This window comes from Atractosteus spatula, chromosome 8 (assembly GCF_055471065.1).
Source record: "Atractosteus spatula isolate fAtrSpa1 chromosome 8, fAtrSpa1.hap1, whole genome shotgun sequence".
NCBI lineage: Eukaryota > Metazoa > Chordata > Actinopteri > Semionotiformes > Lepisosteidae > Atractosteus > Atractosteus spatula.
Genome location: NC_142713.1, coordinates 7,162,161 through 7,175,720, shown reverse-complemented (window position 1 = coordinate 7,175,720; position 13,560 = coordinate 7,162,161). Strand labels below are relative to the sequence as shown.

Sequence of the window (13,560 nt, the reverse complement as noted above, 5' to 3'; positions counted from 1 at the left end):
CAGAACTACTGTTAAGCCTTCTGGAGATGGTGTGGGCTCGTAAATGAAACATTGCTGATGGAATATTCCCACTTGAACACCCCAGTGACATGTCAGCCCCCCAAGTCCCCACCTGAAGACTCAAGATTATGACAAGAACCAGAGAAGTTCTCAGCTTCTCAGAGAGTTTGTGCCATCAAGTCCTACGTGTCAAACATGAAATCGTTTCTTCTTAGGCCTGAACACTAAGAGACATAAAAAATCCCTTTTTTATTTCTAATGCTTCTCAGGACATATCCTTAATCAAACTTGAAATTCTCTTTAGAAATTCTGCCTACTGCTTCTGTTAATACATTAGAAATCTTCAGCCCCCTGAGACGGTTTGTGTAACTGTTAAGATTACTACTTTGAATTATACTGTCTGTGATTCATCGGTACACAAAATTATTTTTATTAACAATTGCCATCTGCTTTATAGATCATTCTGAACCACGGGATTTGAGAATGCTAAAATGAATCAAGGCAAACATTTTTTGCTTCCTCTTATAATGCTGTCCTAACCTAACAGCAGTCCTCCCTTTGGAACAGTTTTGCTCCAATGTACAGTAATCCCTCTGTCTACCAACCACTTTCTAACAATAACACAGCTTACTGACAAGGTTAAAGCGTCTTCCAAACCTAGTGGAATAGTGAAAGAAAACTGTTGATTGTTATATTAACACACATTTCCTTCTAAATACGTAAAGATACATTACCACTGCTAAGAAGTGCTTAAAAACGCCATGCAATGGGTTCTGACTATCGTCTGCAGCACAAATACACCTCATTACAATAAAAAGCATATACGTAAGCTGTTTTTGTAAAAAAAATGACACAATGTTGCTATAGAACAGATTAAATACTTTAAATAAAAATTCAGCTATGTCTGTAACAGCTAAAATGTCAAATATTATGAAGTACCTGGCCCTATAAGTAGTATTCATTTCCACGTAGTCTGTTCTGTAGTTAATGGTTTAAAACTTTCAACTAAAATCACAGCATTAAAAGGCAAGCAAATATGATGCCAGACAGCAGCCATGTCACCCTGCAACTCACAACTGGCAGCCCCACTGAAGCTCAGCAGGTGTGAGCCTGGTCAGTACCTGGATGGGAGACCTCCTGGGAAAAACTAAGGTTGCTGCTGGAAGAGGTGTTAGTGGGGCCAGCAGGGGGCGATCACCCTCTGGTCCATGTGGGTTCTAACGCCCCAGTATAGTGACGGGGACACTATACTGTAAACAGGTGCCGTCCTTCGAATGAGACGTAAAACTGAGGTCCTGACTCTCTGTGTCATTAAAAATCCCAGGGCGTCTCTTGAAAAGAGTAGGGATGTAACCCTGGCGTCCTGGCCAAATTTCCCATTGGCCTTTACCAATCATGGCCTCCTAATAATCCCCATCTATAAATTGGCTTCATTACACTGCTCTCCTCCCCACTGATAGCTGATGTGTGTTGAGCGTTCTGGCAGCACTATAGCTGCACATTGGTGGTGGTGGAGGGGAGTCCCCATTACCTGTAAAGCGCTTTGAGTGGAGTGTCCAGAAAAGCGCTATATAAGTGTAAGTAATTGTTAAATAATGGAAAATAGTAAGCGTAAGGATTATGAATAAAAAGCTAAAATATATTTTCATTTATCAATACCACCTACAATGAAGATGCCATTGCTATATACTGTAGCATTCATTTTCTGGAAACAAAATATACCATTCAAAGATGTGGCATTTTTACAAATAGCTTCACCAAATTTCTTTTTTTTTCTGGGTCCAGAAATCACAAAGCCATTTTCCAACTTTGAATGATTCATAATTTGGCCGTTTGTCACGATTCATTTAATCAGCAAATGCGTCTTGCCAATATTAACCACACTGTGAACTGTGTGCAGCTCTCGGCTCTTTGCAGTGGAGGACTCTAAGGAAGAGAACATCTGGATAACAGTTCTTGTGCAGAAGACACCCATGCCTGCTTGCTATTTATTCAGAACAGGCGTTCCAAAGTCTTCATGAGGAAATCTGCCAATCCTGTCTTTATACATCACCGAAACTATGATTGCACATATTCTTCTCATACTGAAGCTTTCATATGTTTCACAGCTGTTATAATTTGATCTTGGTCTAGGCTGACTTTCACAAATTTGAATTCAATAAAGAAACTAAATGAATTAATCAATAACACCACTGAGCATTTTCCTCAGTCAAGCCACCTCTGTGAATCTAATCAATTTCTACGGTATATGGAAAAAGTGATGTTAAAAATATAAAAATAGCATCTCAGTAAAGATTCAACCACACATTTTAAAGGCACATGTCAAGTTTAGGTTGTAAACCAACAGAAATGAATCATATAATTGTTACTATGAAGCCAGGTATATGAATTGCTCTTAAATGGTGAATAATCATTGTCCATTTTTTACTTTCCAAGATACAGAAAAGAATACATAAACTAAATAATAATCATTAAATATGTAAACTAAAGCACAGAATATGACAAAAGAGAAAAGTACAAATATTTCATCTTTTACTTTTTCACTTGTCAGATCCTCACAATGTAAATCTTTTAGAAGGCTTAATGTAACCAGATATGTCACTGGTTTACAATTACTTTTTAAACACTGTTACAGTAAGCAAACATGCAGTCCATTTATGAAATACTACATATACACGCATATTTCACATTTGGTTATGTAATTTATTATAGTACTGCTATTCCTAATTTGGACAAGCATGCTTAATAGGACGCTCCTCTAGGCTAATTCAAAAACACAGTAAAGAGCATCAAAATTATTTCTTGATTTATTTTTCTTTGAGTATTTTAAGACCTTTGACGGTTCCAGAGGTGCAATGTAAACAAGAAGGAACGAGCTTTAAAAACACCGTCATAAAACACAACAAAATCACAAGTCAGGTATTTTAATGCCCCTGCTTTTATACGTCTGCCATCGTTAGGATTTAGGAAACAGAAACTACGTTTTTTTCTTTTATAAAAACAAAAAAAACATGTTTTTACGACACTGTCATAATCCTGGTCTGCGAATCCAATCTCAAATATTTAGCCACTGAATGATGAGGGTAATGTTTTTTTTCGGGCTACTTAGGTTTAGGCAAACCTAAACAAACAGGACTAAACACTTTTCTCCACGCTTCGGCAAAAGAGAAATGTTGCAGAAAATCTAAAAAAGACTTACATCTACATATAAATAGCACGTACTGTATAAACGTGAATTAATGCTGGAACAGTAGCTCAGTTTTCAGATGAAGATCAGCACAGAGACCAGAGCGTGTAACTTTCAAGTTTAGTCCAATTATGTTTTTTTTTTCTCACGTAAAACGTCTAGTATCTCACCAGCTTTGTTCATAACCTTGTAAAAAACACCTCCAAAATACTATTCTCTTTTTTTAATATTTCATTTTCAGTAAAACAATATCCCCGATGTCCCAAACAGGCCAGAGTAACACTACTGAATAGTTTAGTAACTCAACTACATTTAACGAAAACAACTAAAGTTAAATTTGTATCAGCTCCAGGCAGTGGGCACACGGCTCTATCAAAAATAAACAATTTTGTTTTATTTAATTTTGTGTTTGTTTTTTGAGGGTGTTAACGGGCTCTTTATAGTTCTTCTAAATATAATAAGCAGCGCTGCGTTGTTTTATACCGGAAAAAAAATCCCTCCAAAACAAACATCCCACCGTAAACATATTCATTTGCAAATGTTACATTTGAACAGAAAAGTATGCTGTGTATTTTAAGATCTGCTGGGAAGGGAATGTTGCCTTACCAGTTATCTTTTTCGCAACCCTGTGCACTCTGGATATCAATCTGGTCTTGAAAAACGCGTTATAAGCGGCATAAAGAGAAAATATCAAGTAAGACAACAAGATAATAGAACATATTTTTCTGCGACTGAGCTTCATTCTTTTATAACATCATACTACGGTGGCATTATTATTATTTTTGAGATGTATCCACACGTGAACCAAAAAAAAATTGCAGCTTTAAGAAGGACCCGGCGAGGCAATGACGAGAAACGGTTATCTAGGAAACTGCCTGCACAGATTTTTCAAACTTGGAAAAACCCGGAATCGCAGGTTTTATTTCACGGCGTGATTGTACAATTTGATGCGATGCTTTCCCTTTTCTGAACGGGAAACGTTCACCTTCAAATATCAATATTTTAAAAATCACTCTAAGGTTTTCAACTGTAAATAAAAAACACAGGTAAAAATGAAGACGTCTTAAAAGAGTGGAACTATTGCTTATGACAATGTGTAGAAATGCTAAATATATTGCAGTTTGTATACTGTCTCCATACTGTAGCCGTATGTTTTCTGTTTTACTTAGGGATACTAACCCCTGTGTCCACTCGGTATCATTGCCTCAAAATTCCCCCTTCTTAAATTGCTGAAGCAATTTCTCACTTTCCCCTCGATGCGTTCCGCAAAGGGTCTGAAATCGATATGGCCAATACATTTGTAGACTGGATTTATGAAGAGTATGGCAGTGTAACTGAAACCTTACTTGAACTAACAGGTTGCTTGTTTAGAATGTTTGCACGTTGTTGTTGTTTTTTTTGTACTCAAATAATGAAATATTTGGATTTTTTTTTTTAACTTTTGAAACGCAATGATGAAAACACAACCACCAACACGGTAAAGACCTAAAAATAGTCAAAACACTTCAAATGAATCAAATCGTTCAGTCAATTAAGTGCTCAGTTGTATAACTCAGAGCTTGACAGGATCTACAGTACCCCTACCACTGGTTGTATGTTATTTAACTTGTTGCTGCTGCACTTCGGTGTTTATTTTTTTGGTGTTTATCGGATGTCTTTGTATTGGAGCATACATGCAAATAAGAGTTTCATTACACTTGTGCATATGACAATAAACTGAAGTGAACTAAAAAACTAGGGTGTGTGTGGTCCCCCTGACCCCTTGGTATAGTATGGCTACATACCGTGTATTGCTCCCAAAGGGAATGTTGTCTAAATTGCCCTACAAAGAGAAGTTTGAAAAACACTGATTAATCTTTTCAAACTCTTGCAATGGGCATTGAATGCACAGGCATATTAACAAATAAAAGCAAAATTTATAAGGTGTTTCTGACTCTTATGCCACTTAAGCCTGAACCCATACTCTTTCTTTACTCCATTCAACACAAAATTTTCAATGAAAGAATACTTGACAAAAATTAATTTGACTGCTCTTGATACATTCTCATTGTATTGACAAGGTTGTTTAATCTTTCCAGACTAAAATTTTGATTCAGAGAAGTTAATTTTCCTGTCAAATGAGTGGATGACTGTGTAAAGTCTTTGAGATATCCCTGAACCCTAACCCTAACCTAAGCCAAACCCTTAGCTAGGGTTACGGTTTGAATTCCCGCAAAATGCAGATAGCTTTTGAAAGCTTGGCTGTGTTTTAGGGCAGAAATGATATTTAGGAAAACAGTTATTTCAATATTTTCAATTTTTTTTTACATATTAGGCTATATACCCCAATAGGGGAATGTCGTCTAAATTGTCCTACAGGCAAATGTTTGAAGGAAAATGATACAACTTTTCAAACTCTTGCAACAGGTATTGAATGCACAGGCATTAACAAATTAAGAAAAAATGTATTGGGTGTTTCTGACTCTTGCGCCACTTTAGCCTGAACCGATACTCATTCAGCACTCGATTCAACACAAAATTTCCTATGAAAGAAAACTTGACAATAATTAATGTGACCGTTCTTGATAAATTCTGATTGTTTTGACAAGGTTGTTTAATCTTTTCAAACTAATATTTTGATAAAGTTAAGCTAATTTTCCTACGAAATGAGTGGATGACTGTGTAAAGTCTTTGAGAAATCCCTGAACCCTAAGCCAGACCCTTAGCTAGGGTTTGGGTTAGGAGTTCCACAAAACATAGAGAGATTTTGATGGCTTGGCTGTGTTTTAGGGCAGAAATGATATTTAGGAAACCAGTTAGTTTAATATTTGCTAAACATTTTTTTCTGTCATATTAGGCTATATACAGTGCTTTACCCCAAAAGGGGAATTTTGTCTTAATTTCCGTAGAAGCAAAAGTTTTCAATAAACTGATTCAGCTTTTCAAACTCTTGCAATGGACATTGAATGCACAGGCATATTAATAAATAAAGGCAAAATGTATTAGTTCTTTCTGACTCTTACGCCACTTAAGCCTGATCCCATACTCATTCAGCACTGCATTCAACACAAACAAACACAACCCTAACCTAAGCCAAACCCTTAGCTAAATTTAGGGTTAGGATTTCCACAAAACATAGAGAGGTTTTGATGGCATGGCTATGTTTTAGGGCCAAAATTATAATTGGGAAAACTTTAATTTCAATATTTTGCTCTCTCAATGAAGAGAACACATCTACCTGTACATCCCTGGGCTTGTCCTAATGTGACAGGCTAAAAGAAATTCATATTTTTTAAGAGAAAACTAAAAGGGGACCAGACTGAATTATTCAAAATCCTCAAAGGTCTTGACCAAATTAACCCTGCAGACCTTTTCAGAAACAACAGTACAAACAAATTAAGAATGAGTGAGTGGGACATGGGGGGAAAAAAGGGAATTGCTTTTTTCTATTATACTGTTCTATTTGTTCAAAACAATATTAAAAAAAATGATCACATAAAATTCTTCCAGGGAGGCACGGAGGCAGAGGTGTGGGCTGTTGTAGGAAATTCTTCATCAGAGGAGCAGGACACAGTCTTGTGCAGATTCAGTTTTATTGAGCTCAATAAGTCCAACAACGCGCGCTGGGTCTGCCCCACAGAACAGACAAACTGCAAGGGTTTCCCAGCTCTTATATACAGTCAGAAGAAAGTTTGTTTCACAATCGAGTACTTGTCCTGTTCTTTGATATGTAATTACTTCTTGTCCTACTCTGTCTTGCTCTAGGTTCTGTCCTTTGATATGCAGCAGACATTGGTCTGGTTTATCCTGTTTGTGGGTGTTGTTCCTGTCATTTATTATGTAGAGTTAAGCCACTGGGGCTGCTAAAGCAAGTCAGCTTTATGGCATCTTAGTGTAACTTTGTTTGAGGCTAAATTAACAGACCCCATCAACAGCTCTCGCAATGTGCTTAAGTGGTGATACTTTGATGCTGGATAAGTGAGATATACATGTATACATGTCCCACTTCAGGGCATTTCTGCCTTGCAGTGCTGGGGCCCTGGGTTCAATTCCTGGGGTACTATCTTCATGGACCTTATATGTTCCCCCTGTGTCTGTGAGGGTTTCCATTCGGTGCTCTGGTTTCCTCCCACAATCCAAAGATATGCTGGTAGGTTAATGTGCTTCTGGGAACATTGGTCCTGCTGTGAGTGTGTGTATGTTTGTGTGTGCCCTGCAATAGACTGGAGTCCCATCCAGGGTGTTTCCTGCTTTCTGCCCGTTGCCTGCTGGGATAGACTGCAGTTCCCCTTGCATCCGTGAATTGGATGGAGAGGTAAGAAATTGTAAAATGCTTCCATCCAATCCCTGTTAATTTGTCCCATTCTGCTTCTCTTTAACCTTATCTCATTCAATCACAGTCTGTTTTCCTGAGAACCTGGTAAACCTTTGTTTTGGACTTAAGTTCGGGCTTTTACCTGTACAGATTCAAAATATAATTCAAAACATACCAAATTATTAGCACAGTTCTATAACGGTCTTCTCACCTCTCTTTTCATTACTTCATCTCGATTGTTGGAAAGGACCAGATCAGTATACTGTAGACCATTCCTCTAGTTTGGCCTAATTGGCTCATTAGTGTAATGTTTGCTGGTGGTCGAAGAGTGTGATTAGTTTAAAAATGACAGATGTACTGTTGAAACTGAACTCAATATAACTTTCACACACTTGAACTGAACTTTATAATTCTTTAACCAAACAATAGTGTATTCATTGTAGTACTGATATTTACTGTACATGGATAATAGGCTATTACACAGTGCTGTATATTATATTAAATATGATAAGGCTGGACAAATGTTAGAAGCAGTTTGCACCACATAATTTAATTTTAAGTAGTTAGGACGACATACAAGAAGAACAACTGAAATTGTGAAATAGAAGTGGCATAATCGTAACATCCTTTATATGTTAATACTGACATTTGAACATAATAATTTCAGTGCCATAAGCAATACCTGTGTGTGTTGTTCTTTCATTACATGACAAAGGCTAATGGCATATAACACAATTTATGGAATCAGTTTTCTGAACGTAATGTGGTTCTCTGGCTGTTCTGTTCACTATATTGTGACCTTTTGGAAGAGCATGCCAAAACTGGTTTATGTCTGTCTAACAGTCATGATATAATTCACCCAATAAAAATGTACCCTTTCTAGTTAAACTGATCATAAATCTGAGCCCAATTTAAACTCTCAAGCACAGCAAAAGCCAGAATACTTCACTGATTCTTTAACTGTCTACAGCTGCACAAGAAAACCTCTGTGGTTAACAGTCTAAGAAGGAAGAAGGAAAAGATCAGAAATGTATTATTTTATAGCATATTCAAGATTATAATTTATACAAACAAAACCTGTGGGCTGTTTTATAGACTGTAATGGAAAAACCTTCCAAATATGTCACAATCTAAGGCAGTCAACACATTTTTTCAGGCTGTTTTCCACTAGGCACCTCTAAAACCTAATTCAACTGGATGTGAACATGTCCAGTGGGCACACAAACTAAAATATATGATAAGGGATATTTCTATTTCTCAAATAAGGTGTTTGAAAGCTGACAGATTTCCTAAGATGAATTCCCCACACTCACTCAGTGCTTTAACTGGATAAGAGCAAAATTTGTCAAAGTGTCTCATTTTGATAGAACAAACTAGCATAAGAACTCTTTAGTTTCATTAGTGGTTTATTTTCAAATTCAGAGTGATGATTTCTGCTTGGAATAAAAAAAAATCATTTAAGAGCTCCGGGGTCAACAATAAAACATGAACACAAGTGAAAACTATAGGGAAGTGCATCTGGAACTTCGAACTGGGAGGACTTTTTCACCCAAAGGGTTGTGGAAATGAGACAAAAACTTCACAGTCATGTTGTTGAAGCAGAGCTTATTTCGGTAAACAGATGGGTGAAATCCCCTGCTTGTGTTTTTGCATCATTCTTGGGAGCTTCCTGGGAGAGGGTGCTGAGTCTCAAGTACAGTTTGATTTCTCAGATTCTCAAGTAAGATGAGTAACATTACTCAGGTGTTAGATTCAGTTAAAGTTGATACTGATATAATCAACTCAGTTGCAAGAGCACTGTACTCAGAAAGACATATCGTATCAAGCTGTTTGAGTCCAAGGATCTCATTCAGTCCTTGCATGTAACATTGGGATCTTAGGAATCAGCTTCAGTTATATCCTGTCGCTGAGTGGATTGTTACAGTATTTCACAACCTTTTGTGTAAAGATGATTTTTTTCCTGAATTCAATCCTACATACTGTACAGTATATTCAAACTGAGACATTTCTTAATGGTCAGGAATTACGCTTGTTGCTCTTCTTTGGACAGATTCAAAAACCGGTAATGTCCTTTTTATAATGTACAACCACGGTAGCATGCATTATTCTTACCAATGTAATGTGTTATGTCCCTAAACATGAATTTCTATAAAACCAAAGGTACAAGTCAGCATTTTGTAACCCTGGTTCCTGACTTCCCCCCCAAAAAAACTCTTTAAATTAAAGGCTAAAATAAATAAAAGGATTTGTAGGTTTAGAGTGTTCGTGACAGAAAATGGAAATGGGTAACAGCATGACCTTTGCAGTATTTTTGAAAGGAAGAATGTGATGCGTCACCGTACTTTGATGTGACTTTCCAATTTATGTAGCTTGTCATTTTTTTAAAGGTTGCTCAGGGATTACCAATTATTAGTATTGTCATAGATTGAGAGAGTATAAAAAAATAGCAAATGCACTGACTTTATCCTCTTTGCACTTAGTAGGTCCCAGACTTTCAGGAGACAGAAACAGCTGTCGTGCACTTAGGGAAGGGAAATGAGCACAGCAGGTTCACAACCCATGAACTGGTCACATGTGTCCACCACAAGGTGGCACCCCTGCACACATTTGATCTTACTGCAAGCAAGAGAAGTCATTTCAGAAGGTTTGAAGGAGCTGGATTTTTAAAAAAAGATGTATTTCTCCATATCGGCAGCTTTTCATGATTTATGTTTCTTTCCTCCACAAGACGGGGTAGTTAGCATTTGTAGTAGGTTCATGGCTAATTATTCAAAAGCTCCAAGCAATTTTAACTGTGTGTGTTACTATGAGTTGCAGGCCGACGCCGAATCAGAGGAGCAGAGGAATTGCCTGTAAAAGAGAAGGTTCTCTTTAAAAAAACACATTAAAAAGACAAAAATGTCAAAAATGGTTTTTAATCCTGAAATTTTAAAAATAACATTCTTTTCAATTACAAAGGACACGGTCCCTTGCGTTTCTCCTAGACAAAAAAAAGATATTGCTAGCTTCTATGGAAAACACGGAAAAAAAAAGATAAAACTCATTTTATTCAGTCAATATCGTCAAATAAAGGGAATGTTCTTTGACTTGATGTAGATAGGCTTGGTTCTCGTGTACGTAGGCCGTGACTTGTGCTTTATTTTCCATGAAGGAAAAAAAAATCCCTTTTTTTTGCACGCTGTGTGTGAATAAATTAAAAACAGAGGTAAAAAATTGAAAGAGGATGCAGAGCCTTGCATGTTGCGCAGTGCATGCTGCCAGCGTAGTCTGGAAATGAATGGGATGAATTGGGGATGGGTACAACATTCAGCACCACGTTCCCTCAGAAATCAAGAAACAATTGTTTGACAATATACAGTGTGCAGGAGTGCAGTGCTCGCTCGAAATCTGGCTCACACGAGACGGGTGTACTAGTTGGAACAAAAAAGTGCCTTGATCCCGTTACGTACTTGCTTTTACCTTTATGAAAATCATGAAAAAATGCTAAAGTCATGGTTTTATGAAAGTAATTAAAAAGATGAGACTTTTTTTCAGTAGAATGGTCTTCTGTACTGTAGGTATAATAACATTTAAATTATACAGACTTACAGTATTTGTGGGCTATATACTGTACAGGCTAGTGGAAAATCATGCAGCCATATTGTAAAAACCTGCTGGATAAGGATGGATTTGATTAGCATGTTATTAGTAGTGGTGGTGTGAAAGTGCATCAAAGGTGTGTTGCACTGACATTAAACACTACAGCATGTGCACATCACACAGCACTGCTGTTCACCTTGGGCACCTAGTGATTTGGAAATTTTAAGCACTGACTGTAACTGTTGTGTGGTTCATACAGTATGTAGTATTGAATGCTGCACAGAACTAAAGCCCAGTGCCTAGCCTAGGCATGTTTGTTTCTACGTGTATGGTTTACTGATCCTTTCATTTATTTTCCTTTAGGATCACAAAATCCTAAAACATGAAAAGGAGGTACTTTGTAGGCCATGCACTCAAAGCACTCAAGTGGACCCATGATTAGTGTATGTATGAATGTTTGTCTTCATTCCACAATGATGCAAAATAATTTAAACATGGCAGGAGAATCGATTGAAGTTGACCCCAGGTGGGGGATAATCTTCAGGCTTGACCGGGCTTGAAACCATTTCTACTCTGGCAAGCATGATAATGTCTGATCTCCAAATCGAGGTTGCAGAACTAGCCAGTCTAAGAATTTGGCATTTCTTTTGGAAGCACTGAAAGCATTATCAGTGAAAGAGCAGGACCATTGAAATTCAGCCCACAAGATTGCTTGCAGACACCGGATACCATTCTCAGAATTCTCTTCAACACTGATCCAGCAACGTTTATTTGCATATGAGCTTATTTACAATATTGTTCATAATGTACATTGTAACAAGGGGAGACAATGCTTTTTATACTGGAGGTACTGTAAACACCGCAATGAGACCTTAATTGGACCACCTTCAATAATTTAGTCCTTTTGTAGGGGAGCAAGTTGATGGCTTCATAATTCCCCTAATTGGTTTTTATGAACACAGAAATTTTTTTAAAGTTTTTAAGAAGGGGGCAATTCATTTGTTTCATGTGCACAAATTCCATATCACAGCCTCAGCAGGTAAAAATATGGTGAACATTTTCTGTGATTCAAGAGGGTACTGCTCATTAATTACATGACATGAAACTATAATCTCTCATCAATAATATAATGACATCCTACTGTATTCAGTACCCCCATCTACTCTCTCCTCTCATTGTGTATTTCATTGTGCAATATCTAAACTTATTATTATTATTATTATTATTATTATCATCATCCTGGGCTGGATACAGTACCTAAAGCCAGCCATGAAAAACAGTGGAGAAAGCTGATACACTGAGCTGAAAAAAGAGATTACATTAAAAATACAGTAAATAGATGACATGGCTGTTATCTTCATTTTATATTGTATATCCATTCTTTTTCTAACTGCTTCTTACAATTCAGGATCACAGTGGAGCCAGAGACAGAGACTGTCCCAGCAAGCAACGGGGACAATGTAGGGTACACCTTAGATGGGACATCGGTACATCACGGAAACACACATTTACACCAGGGCCAATTTTCCGAGAGGCCAATTAAGCTACAAGTATGTTTTTCTACTGTTAGAGGAAACCGGAGCACCCAGAGGAAATGCACATGAACACTGGGTGAACATAAAAACTACACAAAGACAGCACCCCAGGTCAGAATTAATGCTAACCACTGCACCACTGTACCACTCATTTTTAGATACCTGAATTGAAAAATATCTTAAAAATAAATAAAAGAACTCTTATACTACATATGGTAAGGCATGAACCATTGAGCTATCTTTCCCACAAGGGAACTTTTAGAATAAGTTTTTTGCAAACTTTTATACAGCTTGTCTGTAATTTCAGACTTATCTTAAGTTACAATAAGTTATTTTTGGGCCTACATTTGCCCAAATAATTAAAAATCAGTCATGATATATAACATTTCTAATTTTGAAGATATTTAAACATTTCTGTGTTACATTAAATTTATTCTAGATTTCAGTTTCAAGTTGCAGTTCTTTTATAAGGTCCTGTACGAATTATACTATACATCACCAAGTTCACAGTCTGGCCACGATAATTTTCTATTTTGAATGGCCAACTATGAGTCGTTCCATAACACGGTGTCATGTGGAATTGTAAAGGGTTCTTTGAGCAGTTGTTTTATTTTAAACTGTATTATTAATAATAAAATTATTTCTGCCCTTAAACCTATTGCTTGAGAATGAACATAGAAATTCAAAGAACAAATACATCCTGCATTTTCAATGTTAACCCATTGCTCTTTAGATAACAAAAATAGGTGATATTGATAAAATAAACTTGTCTCGCTATCTGATATAGGGCTATATCAGTGTGATTTGACCCACCTTCTGATTTTGGGGGATGTAGAAGACGCCTTCTTAATCTATGAGACCATTTAAAATCAGTGATAAGATTTGTATAAGATGAATAAGCTGTTTTGAGAAACGCAATGGGATCTTTGAAACAACAAACAGAAACTTACTTAACCATATCATTG

At 36.9% G+C, this 13,560-nt stretch overlaps 1 protein-coding gene across 1 annotated transcript in view; it reads right to left on the bottom strand.

Annotated features, from left to right (window-relative positions):
• rxylt1 (ribitol xylosyltransferase 1) overlaps positions 1-4,032 on the bottom strand; it is a 34,593-nt gene extending 30,561 nt beyond the window's left edge. Inside the window, exon 1 of the mRNA XM_088924020.1 lies at positions 3,794-4,032. Within this exon, the coding sequence (XP_088780146.1) occupies positions 3,794-3,929 (136 nt within the window). The 5' untranslated portion in view covers positions 3,930-4,032. The remainder of the gene's footprint in view (positions 1-3,793) is intronic.
• Positions 4,033-13,560: the final 9,528 nt, after the last annotated feature.